Raw genomic sequence first — 18,601 nt, 5'->3', positions numbered from 1 at the left:
TCTGCTAACCAAAAAAGGAAGCCTCCCTTATTTCCTGGAGGTTCCCATCCTCTCTCCAGCTCTGATAGCTTCATTGTCATCATCACACAGTAGGAGTTTGCTTTTCTGTGGAAGAAAAGACTATTCCACTTTGATCAAGAAATGGGACTTCTAAAGCTGTGTATGGTGGCCTGTCTGTAATCACAGTACTCAGAAAGATGAGGCAGAATGATTAAGTGGAGGGCAGTATGTGTTGCCATATTGAGTTGCGGGTTATTTGTGACTACCTAGTGAGACCACTGCTCAAATAAGTAATTATTTTTCTTGTAAGGAGGAAGCTGGGCCCAGGTGGCTCACACTTCCTGTGGTCTGAGGATAGACTCTCAAGGTCTGCGGATTGAGGTTCAAAGCCAGCCAGGGCAGGAAACTCCAGGAGACTCTTATTTTCAATTAACCAGCAAAATGTCCAAAGTGGAGCTCTGACTCAAGTGGCAGAGTGCCAGCTTTGAGTGAAAAAGGTAAGGGATGACATCTACGCCCTAAATTAAAGCCCCAGTACCCGCACCAAAGGGGGTGGTGGTGTGCGTGTTAATATTTTTTAAACTATAAAGATGATGAACAGAGCGGTTACATTTACTTACGTCAGGTAAACAGTACATTTCTTTTTGGTCAATGTCACCCCTTCCCTCTCTCCCAGTGAAAAAGGGACTTCTTAAGGCTCAGTTCCCATTGCGTTTGAGTAAAATTGTACATTATGTTTTCACTCATGAGATAGGAATTGAGAAATCCTTTCATCTGCCAAAATGCCTCTGAGTCATTTGCAATACACGACTTAGGAAGCATCCTGAAACTGCTACTGTAAACATGAGTACAAGCATCTCATCCCAGCTCCTGCTTTTCTACTACCCATTTTCCCTGCAAGTCACTTACATAAGCAGGAAAAACAAAACAAATCGTAGTAGCTATCCTCCGCCCCTCTCCTCTCCACGCCCCCCCCTCCCCCGCGGCCTGCAGGCTGCAATTTAGGAAGGGGTGGCCATGATTCAGCAGGTAGTCTGCAGCTTTAGAGGGCCTTAAAGCGAGCTACATCTAGTGAGGGTGACAAGGGGATGCACAACCGTGTACAAAGGCCACAGAGGAGACTGCTGCCTGAAATCTCCCCCAGCTCACGGACTAAGGCAGAGACAGAGACAAACCAGCGACCCCAGGGCAGAAACTTGTTAATAGTGATGTCCCCACAGGAAGTCATTCAGAAACCACGCGGGGGCCGCGGTCCGGCCTGCTGGACCGACGCTTTCACATCCGGGCATCGGGTGATCCCTTCCAGCCAATCACTGGAGAGGCAGTGCTGCCGTCACTGCTTGCGCTCCGGCGTCTTGTGATGCCATCACGCAGCGCCGGAAGCGGCGAGGGACGGACGGAGTGTCGTGAACGCGTTGTTTTCCGTCAACAGGAGGTAACGGGGTCGGCCCGTGCCAGGTTGGGAGCACGTGTGGGCCTTAAGTCGGAGCGGCTGCCAGTCGGGAGTGGTGTACCTTAAGCGGCTCCTTGGAGCTTGTTTCTCCACAGACCTTGCTCCAGTCTCCCCTCCTGTTCCAGTGGGCGCGTTAGACCATCACGTGGGTCTCTGCCACGTTTCGTGCCTATTCTCGGGTGTTTTCGGCACCAGGAACTAGTTGGTAGCCACGCGAGCAGAAGAAATATACCAAGCACTGTCTGACCAAGGAGGGGCACAGCCTTTTCGAGAAGACAAAAACTCTCCTGAGAGAATCGCCTCACAGCTTCCACAGGCCTTTTAGTCGAGAAGCGAGCCCTTTCTCATACATACCAGTCATAAATAATAAAACGTGTGTGTGCGTGTGTGTGTAGTGGGGGTGGGTATTTGTATGGAATTACGTGGTCCATGTTTGGAACCTTTTGGGAATTTGACTTATATTGGTAATTTTGTAGAACTCTTCAACCAGGAATTGTTCTTGTGGTGGAGAGAATGTGGATTTGTGCCCTTTCGTCTAGTTGCCCAGTCATGACTTTTGAAGGATCTTCGTACAAGTCTGCAGCCCCTGCTTTAATTCTCCCAACCGAAGTGACGTTAGTGATGACTTCAAATAGCTTGTTTTAGGTCACTCAGTGACATATTTTAATATTAACTGTCACATCTGACTACCCTAGTGGACATTTCTGTCATCAAATCCTGCAGACACTTGAAATTCGGAGACCTGAAGCTGAACTCAGCAATCTTCTTTGCACTTACTTTATCATATCGATCACTAAGCTCTGATGATCTTTACCAGCTAAATCTCTGCTCTTTATCCTGTACTGCAGTATCTCCTTTGCTTACCTATGAGGGTTACATTCAGTGAGTGATTAAAACCTAGAACATACTAAGATCTATGTGTATTGTTTTTCCCTAAATATACATGTCTATGAGGAAATTCAGTTTATAAATTAGATATAACAGTAGTAAAAGTTATAACAGTTATTTAACAAGTCACTTAAATCATGGATTGCTTACTTCTGGAGTTGTATGTTTAATATTTTTAGATCATCGTTGACTGTGGCTAATGGAAACCATGGAACGTGAAACTGGATAAGGAGGATGGCTGTGTTGTCCTACTTTAGGCCTCATCATCTTTCACCTGAAATATCATGGTATTCTAACTGGCTTCTCTGTTTCTAGTCCTATTTCCTACATACCTGTTCTCCAGCCACATGTAGTTATGTAACTTTAAGTGGAAGGAAAAAAAATCTAAAGTGAAAAATTCAGTTCTTTGTTTAACTAGCTACATTTTAGATGCTCAGTTGTCATGTGGTGGTCAGTTTACTGTATAGGGTAGATATAGATTGCTTCCATCATTGCAGAAAATTCTGTTAGACAACAGGTCTTGTGTGGCCTATCAAATCACTTAAGACATAATCTTCTAAAGACATTTTATTTCTGAGAAAATCCCATAACTTTGCAGTGGAATGTTTAGAGCTTAAAAATGAGAATGTAGCTTAAAAAGTAGAGGATAGTAGAGTGCTCACCTCCTTTCTTTGAGCATTCTACCATAGGAAGAGGAGCCAATTGAAGAAAAGGAGGAGAACTTAGATAGGGTTGTTCAGTGATCATTTACTTGCAAATATTTAAATGCTTGCTGTATGCCAAATATTGCATTAAATGTTGGAGGTATATTGATAAGCAAAAATAGACATGACTTTTACTGTTAAACAGCTGCAGTTTATTTGAGTTTTACTGAAGGGACTGAATTGGAGATTTAGAAAGATCCTGGGTTCCCAATTTGCTAAAACCTCTTGTTCCTAGACATTGAGTCTGGAGGCCAAACTGAGCCAAAATACTGTTTATGGTTAGTTGTATAAGCATTGTGCAATTACTGGGTCAACTTCTTAGGGATTAGTAAATAGGGACATCTTAACTTCAGAGCTTTGAGGGAATATGATGCTTGAGTATGTATTACTGAAGCAGAAGAGATAGTTACCTTGCAAGAGCCTGCCATAATTCCAGCTGTCCATTGGGTTCCTCCCTATCTCTGCCTTCTGCCTTCCTGCTGGCCTCTTTTATTAATAGAAGTCATTAGTTACCACATGACTTTTCGCTTCTATTCCCATTGTAGTCATTCCTCTCAGTCCATCGCCTGCTTATTTCTCAATTATAGCAAGTATAAAATAATAGCTCTTGAAAATACAGAATTTCAAAATGAGACCTGATTGTAGTACCATTATCATTTAGGGCCTGGGGATAAGATTTGAGAGTTACAGCTTACTTTATTTTCCTTTTTTTCCAGTATTGAGGAGCAAACCCAAGGCCTTGTGCAGATGAGTGCACACTCTACCACTTGAGTTACAGCTTCCGCCCTACCCCTAATTCTTCATGTTTTTGCGTCAACTCCTTCCCAGAGACTTGCTGTATGTCTTTTGGATTTCTCTGATCTACTTTATATTAATATTCTATTAATGTGTATTCATATACAGTTGTTGACGAAAATGTTCCTTGACTAGTCTTTCATTTTATTTTGAAGCTCAGAATTTGACAGTTGTTTTATACTGATTATGTTAAATCTAGGTTTTTTAGTGTTTGTGTGTGTGCGTGCTGGTTCTGAAGTTTAAGCTTAGGTCCTGAGCTTTTTTCCCCCTAGTCCTAGGGCTTGAACTCAGAGCCTGGGCACTGTACCTGAGCTGCTTTTTGCTCAAGGCTAGCACTCTACTACTTGAGCCATAGCACCCCTTCCGGCTTTTTCTATTTATGTAGAACTGAGGAATCAAACCCAGGGCATCATGCATGCTAGGCAAGCACTCTACCATGAAGCCACATTCCCAGCCTTTAACAAAGAAAAAAAAAACTCTTGTTTCCATTTCCTGGAGTATATTTTGGTAAGATCAGAGGTACATAGGCTTGTGCCTTTTTGTTCCTCTCCTAAGAGTATCTTCTTTGGTCTCACTATGTGTGACTGTCCAGAGTCCTTTATAACTTATCATGTCCCAGTGTATGTGAGTCTTTTTTTTTTTTTGGCCAGTCCTTGGCCTTGGACTCAGGGCCTGAGCACTGTCCCTGGCTTCTTCCCGCTCAAGGCTAGCACTCTGCCACCTGAACCACAGCGCCCCTTCTGGCCGTTTTTCCATATATGTGGTGGTGCTGGGGAATCGAACGGAGAGCTTCATGTGTAGGAGGCAAGCACTCTTGCCACTAGGCCATATTTCCAGCACATATGTGAGTCTTTTAAAAATTGTTATTATTAAGGTGATATACAAAGGTTAGTTGTATAAGCATTACAGTAACATAAGTTGGGTAATGATTACATTTCTTTTTGGACAGTGTCACCCCTTCCCTCTCTTTTCTTAGTTTGCCTTTTTTGCTCAAGGTTAGTGCTTTACCGCTTGAGTCACAGCTTTTTGGTGGTTAATTGGAGATAAGAGTCCCACAGACTTTCCTGCCTGGCCTGGCTTCAACCCACTATCCTCAGATCTCAGCATCCTGAGTAGCTAGGATTACAGGTGTGAGTCATGGTACTGTCTGCTTCTTTCTGATGGTTAATCTTGATTGGATTAAGAAGCACATAGATGAGGAATTGATGTGTCTGTGTGGCTGCTCTGAGACAATTTGGTCTGATCTAATGAATGGTTTCATCCACTGATGGATTCAAACCTTGAGTAGACTGTTGGGAGGTGGTGAAACTGTAGAGGGTGGAGTCTGGTTGGAGGAAGTAGGTCACTAAGGTTGTGTCCTTAAGAGTTCCTTACTGCTTTTGCTCTGCTCTGTTCTCTGACCACCATATTATCAGCTTCTCTGCCATGTCTTTTTAATTTTTAAAAAAATTATTTATTTTAATTTTTTTGCTAGTCCTGGGGCTTTGACTCAGGGCCTGAGCACTGCCCCTGGCTTCTTTTTGCTGAAGGTTAGCACTCTACCACTTGAGCCACAGCACCACTTCTAGCTTTTTCTGTTTATGTGGTGCTGAGGAATTGAACCTAGGGCTTTGTGCATGCTATGCAAGCACTCTACCGCTAAGCCACATTCCCAGCCCCTTCCTTCCCCTTTATGATAGACTAAAGCCTTTGAGAAAAATAAGTTATTTCTCTCTTTAGGTTGTTTCTGTCAGGTATTGGTTATAGTAACAATAAAACTAACACATTGGGCTATATCATCCTTTCTCAGATTCAGCTTTTTTTTTTTTTTTTTGCCAGTCCTGGGCCTTGAACTCAGGGCCTGAGCACTGTCCCTGGCTTCTTTTTGCTCAAGGCTAGCACTCTGCCACTTGAGTCACAGTGCCACTTCTGGCCACTTCTGGTTTTCTATATATGTGGTGCTGAGGAATCGAACCCAGGGCTTCACGTATACGAGACAAGCGTTCTTGCCACTAGGCCATATTCCCAGCCCGGATTCAGCTTTTATGACAAGTGTCACTATACCATGAAAAGTGTCAGTATACTTTTCAAACATATATGCTCCTCTCTCCTGAGTATTGTATCTGTATATACTAGCTTGACTCTCGGGTCTTCTACAGGCCATTTAAACCAATTTGTGATCCTTTACCTTTACCCCATCTCTAAATATCATCTTCCTGTGTACCCTTATTGTGGTTAATAGCCATCTTCCAAGTGAGAAATCTTTACTGCCTCCCTTTATGCTTCCAGATTTCTCTGAACTTACTTTCTATCTGCTTTGCTTCTGCTTTTGTTCAGACCTCATATTGCCTCTGAATTTCTGGTTTCTTTCTCTCCTAATATCTGCCTATAAAGGCTTTTTTTTCAAGAGAGCATTAGCCCCTTTACTCTTGTGTAGGCTGTACATTATACAAAGATGCCATAATCACACTTTAGAAATTATAGATTAGCATATTTATTGTGATGGAGGGGAGTAAAATATTGTTAAAATAGTAGTAAATTATTTGAATTAAGAAAGCAAAATTAGGCTGTAGACTGGCGGCCCATCCTTGTAATCTCAGCTACTCAGGAGATCAAGATTGGGAAGCTCACAGTTCAAGGCCAGCCCAAGCCTAAACATGAGAGCTCATTTCATTCACTAGCTGGATGAGGTGGTTGCATGCCTAAGTACATGTCTTCCTAAGTACATGGGAAGTATAAATAGGAGATTCAAAGTCCAGGCCAATGTGTGTGTGTGTGTGTGTGTGTGTGTGTGTGTGTGTGTGTGTGTGTAAAAGAATATTTGAAAAAGAATGAAGGCAGAAAGGGTTGGGAGATTGTTTAAGAGGTAGAGTGCCTCCTTAGCAAGAACAAGGCCCTGAGTTCAGTGTTTAGTACCACCAAAAACACAAACAAAAATATCCACCCCTTCTTCCCCCCAAAAAAGCCAAAAAGAAAAGAAAGGGAAACTAACACACATATATAATGTAAAAACTGAAGGATATCATTGTTCTTACATTCTTAGTTCTCTGGCAGCAGACATTTGTCCATCCTTTAAAACTCTGCATAAATGTGTCCCTTCTTCATGAAGCCTTTTTTAATGCTCCTGTCAAGAGTCATTCAGTCCTCTCTCTTGGCTCATGCTGCCTTTCAACATTTGTAGTGTGTACTACATTATGTTGCAATAATTGGTATGAGTCTGTCAGTTCCACTGTACCCCAAACTCTTCAGGCACAGGGACAATGTTTTACTTATCTCTGATGGAACCTTATACTACAGCCAAATGTCCAGTACACACAGTATATCACTAAATGTATATCTAATATTAGGTTAGGGTGATTGAGGCAGTGAGGTCAATACATTATCTAATTCTCAGCAGCTTCTTGAGTCCTGTCATTATCACAGATTTATAGGTAAGATTGAGACTAGGGATGTGAAGTCACTTGCTTTGATGAATAGCTGAGAAATCATATGTATGGTAGAGGTGGGTTATGGCCTGGAGGACATGCACTAGTGGATTTGACTTTTCAGTGCTTCTCTTCTTTTGTCTCTCAGAGTGATGATGCGGGTGTGCTGGTTGGTGAGACAGGACAGCCAGCAGCAGCGAATCAAACTTCCACATTTAGAAACAGTTGTGATTGGGCGCAGCCCAGAGACCAAGATCACTGATAAAAAATGTTCTCGACAGCAAGGTAAATGACCCTAAGAATGTGGAGATTGGGCTGGGAATGTGGCTTAGTGGTAGAATGCTTCCCTAGCATGCATGAAGCCCTGGGTTCAATTCCTCAGTACCACATAACCAGAAAAAGCCAGAAGTGGCTCTGTGGCTCAAGTGGTAGAGTGCTAGCCTTGAGCAAAAGAAGCTCAGGGACAGTGCCCAGGCCCTGAGTTCAAGCCCCAGGACTGACCCCCCCCCCCCAAAAAAAAAAAACCAACAAAAAAAGAATGTGCAGATTACCAAGTTTGTTTTTAGGAAATAGCGATAATCAGAGGTGCACATTTCCTGGGTGTTCTTGATGGAAACCTATTGTATTCCCTCCCCAACCTCTTGACCACCCCCACAAAACCTCTCAGGAACTAAGCTATTTTGGCTAACCCCAGGACTTCATTCATTCCTTAGTTTACTCCCCCAATGTGGTAACATTCAAGGCAGGGTGGGGTGAGGAGTGTAAGCAGGCAGGATCTGTTCTTTTACCATGGAATGATGGATTTGAGTCCTGCATCTTGCTTTGCCAGGGAGATTGTGCTTTTGGCAGCAAGGCAGATAAATTCTAGAGTATTCAGATAGAAATTCTATCTGGGAAACCTTGCCTACCACAAAGGATAGTATCTTTATAAATAGACTATGGCATCCAACTTTTGTCTTCCATGAGGTTTATGTATTTAGGAAAAAACCTTACTATTTACCTCTTTTTCTCCACCTATAAACTTAGGGCATGTGCACTGCTGCCTGCAAGGTGACTGTATACACCGAAGCTTTCTGAACTTAGAGAGTTGGCATCTGTACTGATTATGGACTTTTCTATGTGAGTTAGTCCATATGCAGTGAAGAAAAGCTATGTTTGGGTTGGTTAGGTCCAGGCTACTGATGTAGCCACTGTTTCTGTCCTCCTCCTCACTGCAGGGACATTTGTGGCTGCCAGTCCTTTGCCTTTTCAGTCTGGTGTACAGCTGTGGTATGTCTCCTTGTTCCCTGTCTCAACCTCAGACACTTTATTCACTTATCTGAACATGAGTGCTTAATGTTAGCTGGACTTCCTTCTGTTTTCCATGAACATAATTTTGCCTGTTTCTCTGTTGATGGCATCTTATTTTTTTGTTTTGTTTTTGGTTGTGGTTTTGATTTGGGGATCAAACCTAGGGCCTTGTACATGCTAGACAGGCACTACTCTACACTCCTGCCCTTGAAAGTTGTTGTTGTTGTTGTTGTTGTTTTAATCTTAAGCTAAGAGCTTAGACTTTCTCTTGTTGGCAGGTTGTGTGAGCCAAGCAGGCCGAGGATTCTGGCATAGGGAAATGTGAAGGGATTCATTGAAGCTGGCTCATAGGATATTAGCAATGGCTGAGGGAGCACATGTACCAATAGACATTTTATGAAAGGATTTGTAGCTCTTAAAAATTGGTGAGATTTAGAGATCCGGCCACCTGCAGATCAGGCAGTTGCTCATCTGTCCCACTGCCTTCTGTACTAAGGCTTCATTATCCTCTGGGGAAAATAGGAGTAAGTACCTGCCTGGTTTTTGTAGCATTTGTGTTATTTTTTTCTCTAATCTCTTTCAGTACAGTTGAAAGCAGAGTGTAACAAGGGATATGTCAGGGTAAAGCAGGTATGTGTATTTGTAACTTGGATTTCTGTTTTATCGTTGATGGGTTTCTTTGGGGAGGGGTTTCCTTTAGAATGTATGTGCCAATCAATCAAGGCTTCTCTGGCATATGGAAGTGACTGAGTTATAGGTGAACATTGAATAGAATTGTTGGCACATAGTAACTGGCTGACATAGCAGTGGCTATATTACTAATGATGTTATTACTATTATAACTATTTTCTGATTATTTATTCCATAGGTAGGGGTCAATCCTACCAGCATTGACTCAGTCATAATTGGGAAGGACCAAGAGATGAAGCTGCAGCCTGGCCAGGTTCTCTATATGGTGAATGAACTTTATCCATATATTGTAGAGTTTGAGGAAGAAGCAAAGGGCCCTGGCCTAGAAACACACAGGAAGAGAAAGAGGTCAGGCCACGGCAATTCTATAGAAGGGGATGTTGCTCAGGAAGCTGAGCCTATGACAGAGCAGGAACATGGGACCTCCAACCCCAGCCAATATTCTCTGCCCCCAAAGAAGGGGAAAGATGCATCTGCCAAAAAGGTGAGGGATTATGATTGATAGAGGATGTGGTATTAAATGAGATATAATGACTCCTTAATTGTTGTGTACACTGTAAAGTCTAGACACGTGTGAGAGGTTATTAACTATAATGAAGGTTGCTAACCATGATGAAAGAGTCACTTGTTTGAGGCATGAATATCACTTGGGTGAATGTCCCTTTATGTGTTTTAAGGTATGCCACTTGAAGGAAAGCAGGCAGTAATGGCAGTGTACTTAACACGAAGCACTAAAATAGATTAGTTGTTTATATCTCTGTAGAACACTGGAACACTTTTCATACATCATGTAATTTACCCACTGATGTCAAGATGGGAACTCAAACAGATTGTAGTTGGAGCATAAGAGGGCAAAAAAGAAGTGGCTCATGCTCTGGCATTTGTGCCTTCGATCCAGATACCAGGTCTAACTAGAGGGAGACAGTACCAAATGGTTCATGGTCCTAAAGGCAATAAGTTGAACTAAATAAGAGTTTAATTTTCAAGAACTAACTTTACTTCAATGTTTGGTTGGATTTTATTGTCACACAGCAGCTAATACCAAATTTAAAAGATTGACATTTACAATTTATCTTGTCCTTTTTTGTTTAGGAATCACTGGGCCACTGGAGTCAAGGCTTAAAGATTTCTATGCAAGACCCTAAAATGCAGGTCAGAATAGAATTGTGGAATTTAAGTACATTTCATGTTGTAGATGACTACACCACAAAGGCCATAATTGCAAATGAAATGAAAGGATATTGGCTGTTCTGAGTGAGATTTGTTTTACTGCGCTAGTCTGTGAGAACAGATGGCTTTTCCCACTGGCAAAAAGATAGTAACATGAATTTTTTGGAGAAAAGCTAAGTTCTTCAAGAAAATATCCTTTATGTCTTTAATCTGTTAAACTTCTGAGTGTTATTTAAAATACCTCATGCTGACTTCGGCATGTTCCCTTTTAGGGAAGCATTAGATAATGTGTCATACTCTAATGTTGTGTTGCCCTAGGACTAATGGCCATCATCCTTGGAGGAGCCAGGAGCCTTTGGGGTCTGCTTTAGTTACTTGATGGTTAACAGGTAGCCAGATCTCTTAGTGTTCCTCAGAGTGGATGAATTTGAATAGATGCCTGCAGGAAATTTAACATGAGCTCTTTGGGAATTACTTTTTACTGTGTATCATGGGCATATTTTGTTTAGTCTGATTGTTGATAACTGACTCTGGAGTTCAAGTGATCTGAGTTGAAATTCTAGATTTCCCACTTTGTAACTATGTGATTTGTGTAAGACACTATCAGTCTATCTGAGTTTAAGTGCTCTCACTTGTTAAAATTTGGATGCTAGGGGCTGGGGATATGGCCTAGTGGCAAGAGCACTTGCCTCATATACTTGAAGCCCTGGGTTCGATTCCCCAGCACCACATATACAGAAAATGGCCAGAAGTGGCGCTGTGACTCAAGTGGCAGAGTGCTAGCCTTGAGCAAAAAGAAGCCAGGGACAGTGCTCAGGCCCTGAGTCCAAGGCCCAGGACTGGCAAAAAAAAAAAAAAAAATTTGGATGCTAGATTCCGCCCCACTCCCCCCCCCCCCCCCCCCCGCCCAGGATTGTCATGGGAATTAAATACCTTGATGACTGTGACAAGCACCTGGCACACAGAAGATTCTCAGTAGGTGTTTTCTCTTGTGCCCTTTTGCTAGGTTTACAAAGATGAGCAGGTGGTGGTGATTAAGGATAAATACCCTAAGGCCCGGTATCATTGGCTGGTCTTGCCATGGGCCTCTATTTCCAGTTTGAAGGCTGTGACCAGTGAACACCTTGAACTTCTCAAACATATGCATGCTGTAGGAGAAAAGGTGATATCAGATTTTGCTGGATTTAACAAACACCGTTTCCGACTGGGCTATCATGCCATTCCCAGCATGAGGTAAGTTTTGGCAGTGATGGTGTCTCCTGCTTTGGTCCCTGTGACCAGCATGCGTTTGCTGGATGTGAGGATAGGCTGAGGCCCAAGGGAGTAGGATGGGATGTTCTAAGGCAGGAAAATGGGCTGAAGTTTTCACTCCTCTGCCTGTGAGCTTTGAGTTCCTACTTTTGTAACTTAATCCTATATGGGTCTTTGTTTTCCTCTAAATGGAAATCTTAGAGGGCCTAATGTGTGAACTAGATGAAGGAGCTTTATTACTCTGAGATGAGGAATTATAGTGACTACTATTCAATATCATGATTAAGGACCATTCCTCTTAAAGAAACAAATAGAGACTTCTGTAATAGCAGTTGAGTACATAGAATAAATGAGAGAGAAATTCTTTTTCCTTGGTTTATACCCAGAAGAATTTGGGAAGGAATGATTAATTCTTTCCAAGAATGCAAGCAAGGCTGAAACTCCACAGTTCCTTTGATCTAAGCAATAACATAATGAGACCAGATTTTCAGAATTTGTAGCTTTATTTGTGTGTGTTAGGACCTAGGGCTTTGTATATGCTAAGCATATACTGTACTACTGATACCTTCCCCCTTCTAGCTTTTGAAAAATGTGGTAAAAGAAACAACATAAAATTTACATTTTAGTCTATTCTGTTTTCAATTAACTAATCGTTTATGCCTTGCCATGAAGTCTTGTCATGTTGCCCAGGCTGGTCTTGAATTCCTGAGCTTGAGTGATCTCACCTCAGCCTCCTAAGTGCTAAGACTACAGACGTATATTACTGTACCCACTTGTTTTTTAAATGCTCAGTTCATTGCCATTAAGTATATACACACTATTGTGCAACCATACCATCACTCATTTCCACAACTTTTCTTGTATTCCAGAACTGAAACTTTATACCCTTTAAATAATAATTCCGCTATTTCTCTTCTCTCTGACTACCACCATTATACTTTCTGTATCTATGTATTTGGATACTGTAGGTCCCTCGTGAGTGGAATCAAACAGTATTTGACTGGCTTATTTTACCTAGTATAATACTAACATCCATGTTTTACTAGGTAGGTGACTTAGCTTATTGGCTATCTTAACCAAATAAAATCTTTGTTTCACATTTTCCCTCTATTAATACGTTTTCTTTTAAATTGCATCAAAATTTTTATACAGTAGGGCTGGGAATATGGTCTAGTGGCAAGAGTGCTTGCCTCATATACATGAAGCCCTGGGTTCGATTCCCCAGCACCACATACATAGAAAATGGCCAGAAGTGGCGCTGTGGCTCAAGTGGTAGAGTGCTAGCCTTGAGCAAAAAGAAACCAGTGACAGTGCTCAGGCCCTGAGTCCAAGGCCCAGGACTGGCAAAAAACAAAACAAAACAAAATTTTCATACAGTAATATACATACATACTGAGATGTATAATTTCGTCAGTTTGGACATATGTACATAGTCCTGTCACTATCACCGATCAAGATACAAAATATGTCTATCATCTTATTCCAGAATGTTCCCACGTGCCTCTTTCTTCTCATTCCCGTTTTACTACCAAGCATTGTTCTGATTTTTATTCAGTCTAGATAGCTTTGGTTGGCTCTAGGGCTTCATACAAATGGGCTCATATGGGCTGGGAATATGGCCTAGTGGCAAGAGTGCTTGCCTCATATACATGAAGCCCTGGGTTTGAAGCCCCAGCACGACATATATGGAAAACGGCCAGAAGGGGCGCTGTGGCTCAGGGTGCAGAGTGCTACCCTTGAGCGGGAAGAAGCCAGGGACGGTGCTCAGGCCCTGAGTCCAAGGCCCAGGACTGGCCAAAAAAAAACAACAAAAAAAAAAGCAAAACAAATGGGCTCATATGGCACACACACACACTCTCTCTCTCTCTCTCTCTCTCTCTCTCTCTCTCTCTCTCTCTCTCTCTCTCTTTCTCTCCCCCCTCTCTCTCGTAAATAGAATTGGAATTGATAGGCCATAGGGTGAATATATGTTAGACATCATTTAAAGAAATATCCTGCCCTCTCTTTCTTTGTCTCTTCCCCTTTCCTGCTTTTTCTCTTTCTTTTTTTATATTTCTTATTAGCACCAATTGATTGTACAAGAAGGCTTTATTTTGACATGTCCATTTATGCATACAGTGTACATTAATAGACTCACCCCCTCTCTCATTCTTTCTGATCCCAGCATCCTTTCTAAATCCAGTCTCAACAAACTTCATTGTTCCATTTTCACAAGTGTATATGAAGTATTTTGACCATATTCATCTTTCTTTACCCTCTCCATTTGTTTGCTCTCTCTTCCTATTAGGACCTGTGCCCTGGACAGGATCTGTTCAACAATCTTATATATGTTGATTTTTTTAAATTTAATTTGGTATTTCATGCATGTACATACAGTGATTTAATCAGATTGATGTTCCCCTCACTATCACTTTTCCCATCTTTTATCCTGTTATTTAACAGCTTTTAGTGAGTTTCCTTTTGCTAGCTTCAGTCACAAATGCAATGTATTTTGGTATTGTTCACCTTCAAAAATTCTGTTTTGCTCCCTTATCTATAATCCCCTCAAACAGACTCACAAATAAAAATGTGTTCCTCTCTGTGTATGTTTTATACAGACATATATACATTTATATGTGTGTGTGTGTTTACATGTTTATCTTTTAACAGTAATTTAGAAGTATATTACTTTCTCATAGTCATATTCTATCCATATCAATGACATAGTCATTGTTTATAGTGGTAATAGAATTTGAACTGAAGTCATTACATTTGGTATCATACACAAAAATGCCAATGTTTTAAAAAAATCTTGAAATTATATTTCATCCTTTTGCTGGTATTATTGATTTGCTTTGTATTAATAAAGAAAGTTGAAAAGCTCTGTAGAGTTAGGAGGGGCATGAGTCACAACACTCAGCTTCTAGTGGGAACTTAACATTAAATATAATTTTTTTCCCCTTAGTACTAGGGCTTGAACTCAGGGCCTAGGCACTGTCCCTGAGCTTTTGTGTTGAAGGCTAGTGCTTTTCCACTTGAGCCCACAGCTCTACTTCTGGCTTTTGGGTGATTAATTGGAGGTAAGAGTCTCATGGACTTTTGTGTTCAGGCTGGCTTTGATCCTAAGATTGCTAGGATTACAGGAGTAAGCCATGGATGCCTGGCAAATATTTTTAAATTAAAGAATAAATTGTATTTAATGAACATCCTATTAACATTGGTTGTACTCATACTTCTCATACTTGGCTATTGTCATTTTGGGTAAGCCATAGTTTTTTTTTTTCTTTAGAAATGTGTACTTTTATTTAAATCATTTTGAATAGTTCATGTTCATCTAACCTAGATGCTTGACTATAAGAGTAATAGAAGAAAAAAGTTAATAAAGAAATGATGAAATGACATATGTGTTAAATTAGCAAAGCATTTTATACCAAAAAACAAGTGGTATTCCAGGGGCTCACATCTGTAATCCTAACTCCCCTAGAAGCTGAAAACTGAAGGATTTAAGCCATAGTTTTTATTGAGTTTAATGGTCTTTTTTTTTTTTTTTTTAACTTTTTGAATTAGCCATGTACACCTTCATGTGATCAGCCAGGATTTTGATTCTCCTTGCCTTAAAAACAAAAAACACTGGAATTCTTTCAATACAGAATACTTCCTAGAATCAAAAGGTAACCATATTTCTTTTTTTTTCATTTGTTTCATTTTCTCAGTTGTTCTTTTACTTTGATTCAGTTGTTTGCTAAATAAGAAACTGGCCTCAGAAACATGCATAGAACTTTGTGTTTCCTATAAAGAGAGCAGTGTTAAAGGCAACTGGCCCATCTCTTCCCACCCTCTTTAGTGACAGAGTCTGGTAGCAACTGCCCAGAAATGACACCTGGCAAAGGGAAGGAAAAGAAGGAAGAACAGGTCATCAGCCTTGGACCACAGGTGGCTGAAGGAGAGAATGTGTTTGGTGTCTGCCACATCTTTTTTTTTTTTCTCCCCAATAACACATCTGTCCATGTCACCGATCTTTCTGGCAAAGAAACCATCTGTCGAGTGACTGGTGGAATGAAGGTGAAGGTTGATCAAGAAGAATCCTCTCATAGCTGGGAATATGGCCTAATGGTAGAGTGCTTGCCTTGCATACATGAAGCACCACATATATAGAAAAAGCCAGAAGTGGTGCCATGGCTCAAGTGGCAGAGTGCTAGCCTTGAGGAAAAAGAAGCCAGGGACAGTGCTCAGGCCCTGAGTTCAAGCCCCAGGACTGGCAAAAAAAAAGAGGAATCCTCTCCATATGCTGCCATTTTGGCTGCTCAGGAGGTGGCCTAGCAGTGCAAGGAGTTGGTCATCACTGCCCTACATATCAAACTTTGAGCCACAGGTGGAAACAGAACTAAGATCCCTGGACCAGGAGCCTTCAGGGCCCTTGCTCACATGGGTATGAAAATTGGGAGGATTGAGGATGTCACCCCTATTCCCTCTTATAGGAGGGGAGGTCACTGTGGTTGTCATCTGGGAACTGAACTCCTCAAATTTTCTGTTAATAAATTGCCTTCCTGTGAGAAAAAAAGCAACTAGAATATTTAGACTGTAATATGATTGCTACTTTGCTATGAGCAGCCTTTATGAGGGAGCTAGTAAGCTGGATATCAGGGTCAAGAAGTATTTTATTTCAGAAACAGGGGACTTAAAGGTTTTCATGAAAATTATTGGACTCGGTGTTACTCTGACATTTGTCACAGTGACAAAATAGCTCACATAACTTAAGGGAGGAAGAATATACTTGTTTTTTCTTTTCTTTTTAAAGGTTTTAGTCCATGGTCACTGGGCTCTGTTTCTGGGCTGAGGTGAGACAGGGAGGAGAAGGGAGGAAAGGGGAAGGAGACATAATTAGGACAAGATACAACCTTCAAGGATCTATTTCTTCTAATTGGGTCATATCTCCTAAAAGTTTTTGCTACCTCCCCAAATAGCACTACTAGCTGGAGATCCAGCCTTCAGAACATGAGCATTTTGACACATATCCAAACTATTTGAAAGTTCATAGATAAGAAGGATCTAAACAGTTATTTGTCTCTTCTGTATCAGATGGGCAGGAGCGTGGGGTCTACCTTATGTTAAGAGTGGTTAGTGGGCTGGGGATATAGCCTAGTGGCAAGAGTGCCTGCCTCGGATACACGAGGCCCTAGGTTCGATTCCCCAGCACCACATATACAGAAAACGGCCAGAAGTGGCGCTGTGGCTCAAGTGGCGGAGTGCTAGCCTTGAGCGGGAAGAAGCCAGGGACAGTGAAGCCAGGGACAGTGCTCAGGCCCGGAGTCCAAGGCCTAGGACTGGCCAAAAAAAAAAAAAAAAAGAGTGGTTAGTGAACAGGGGGAGGCTGTTTATGTGTAGAAGAAGCATATGTATTTATGCATATATATACATATATTGTGGAACTTCAGTACTGTAGAGGTAAATGAGAGCTACTACGATTTACCAAGGATCAACTAGAACTTATGGTAAGCCCTTGACAAAGTAGCAATGAGTGTATATGGAAGGAGTATATTATTGCAAGTGTAGGTTGATCAGATTTAGAATCTTAAATAGTTTCTTAGCATGAAGTCTAACATCAAGCTTTTCAGACGTGGAATACATGGTGTATCGATTAGGGTTTCCTTTCTTTTGTGTCTTACATTGGGTTTCCAGAGTCACTGGGAGATGAACATTTTGTCTTTGCTTGCAGCTATAATCAAGATGGTACAAGAGGCTGGCAAGGTGACTGTCCAGGATGGGACGTCTGAGCTCTTGAAGCTGCCCCTTCGATGTCATGAGTGTCAGCAACTACTGCCTTCCATTCCACAGCTGAAAGAGCATCTCAGGAAGCACTGGACAAAGTGATGCTGAAGAGCTTCAACTTCTGCTGCCAAGGTGGCCAATTGGAGAGAAATGCTGGCACCTATTCTGGGTTGAGAACTTCTATTTATTTCTCCAATTAAAATATGCAGCTTTTTTTTTGTCACAAAGTTTATCTTATTCTTGAGAAGGTAGCTGGAACATGCCTGATCATCATCTCCAGGACTCATGTCAGGCCTGACTAATGGGAGGGGGAGTGAAACCACACACATACTCTTTGTTCCCTCCATTTATTTATCCTTTCACCAGAGGCATGGAGCATCCTTTTCGCTGAATGGTCTCTTATTTGTCCTGAAGGCTCTGAAAAGTCCAGTTCTTGACCTTAATCTGGTTTCTTGTAGTCTTCTTGGAGAGGCCTAGTTTATTCTGGTTCTTCAAGTCCCTTCTGTCCAAGGTCACCAAGGTCAGGAGGTCTGTCTCATGAGTTCTTCACTGGGAGCAACATAGCTAGATGAGTGCATGGAGAGTGGCTTCAAGTATCAGCAGTGGTGAGGACACTTGCGGTCATGTTTATTGAACATGCTCATCAGCCAGGTCTACTCAATGCCTGCTTGAATCGTGTGTCTGAAAATGAAGTCTGTTTTTTTTTGAGGCATGTTTTATAAGAGGAAGATGAAAACGATTGAAAGTTCAACTGGCAATCATAAGGTTGTTTCTAATACAGCTTTATTTTTCCCTTAGAACAAATTTGGATGGAATAGTTGTATCGAGTTGGTTTTTTATACAGTGTTAAAATGAACGATAAAGGGAAAGCTACAAGTTATTTTGATCAAATTGACTATTCTTTACTCTTGAGTTAAGAAACCAAAAACCAAGGGGCTGGGGATATGGCCTAGAGGCAAGAGTGCCTGCCTCATATACATGAGGCCAATTGGTAGAGTGCTAGCCTTGAGAAAAAAAGAAGCCAGGGACAGTGCTCAGGCCCTGAGTCCAAGCCCCAGGACTGGCCAAAAAAAAAAAAAAAAGAAACCAAAAACCCTTAATGATGTTTTCTCTGGAGGGAAAATTGTGTTTATCACAAATAAACAAGATACCACACAAGTTAGTAGTTGGACATGGTACAGTGGTAATAATAGTATTTAATGACAGTA

General features: G+C 41.4%; 1 protein-coding gene across 4 annotated transcripts; it reads left to right on the top strand.

Moving 5' to 3' along the window:
* The first annotated feature begins 1,385 nt into the window (after nt 1–1,385).
* Nucleotides 1,386–17,613, top strand: Aptx (aprataxin). 4 transcript variants are annotated; one of them, XM_048361862.1, is made up of 10 exons: nt 1,386–1,435; nt 2,521–2,628; nt 3,762–3,882; nt 7,393–7,529; nt 9,118–9,164; nt 9,403–9,708; nt 10,317–10,376; nt 11,401–11,627; nt 15,192–15,295; nt 17,341–17,613. In XM_048361862.1, exons 3-10 carry the CDS (start codon nt 3,848–3,850, stop codon nt 17,493–17,495), a joined length of 1,071 nt encoding a protein of 356 aa, XP_048217819.1. In that variant the 5' UTR covers nt 1,386–1,435; nt 2,521–2,628; nt 3,762–3,847; the 3' UTR covers nt 17,496–17,613. The 4 variants fall into 4 exon arrangements, with proteins under 4 accessions (XP_048217819.1, XP_048217897.1, XP_048217955.1 ...); XM_048361940.1 differs by lacking the exon at nt 2,521–2,628 and having other exon boundaries at nt 1,417–1,435; XM_048361998.1 differs by lacking the exon at nt 1,386–1,435 and having other exon boundaries at nt 1,449–3,882; nt 9,403–9,489.
* Nucleotides 17,614–18,601: the final 988 nt, after the last annotated feature.

This window comes from Perognathus longimembris, chromosome 1 (assembly GCF_023159225.1).
Source record: "Perognathus longimembris pacificus isolate PPM17 chromosome 1, ASM2315922v1, whole genome shotgun sequence".
NCBI classification, from domain to species: domain Eukaryota; kingdom Metazoa; phylum Chordata; class Mammalia; order Rodentia; family Heteromyidae; genus Perognathus; species Perognathus longimembris.
This window is presented reverse-complemented; position numbering and strand designations above follow the sequence as displayed.

What these genes read in the sequence shown, in the direction of transcription:
- Aptx (XM_048361862.1), top strand. Translation starts at nt 3,848, where the DNA reads ATGTTTTTGCGTCAACTCCTTCCCAGAGACTTGCT. An exon ending in CTCCTTCCCAGAGACTTGCT is followed by an intron (nt 3,883 to 7,392) that starts GTATGTCTTTTG and finishes TTTGTCTCTCAG; the next exon opens with AGTGATGATGCGGGTGTGCT. An exon ending in GATATGTCAGGGTAAAGCAG is followed by an intron (nt 9,165 to 9,402) that starts GTATGTGTATTT and finishes TTTATTCCATAG; the next exon opens with GTAGGGGTCAATCCTACCAG.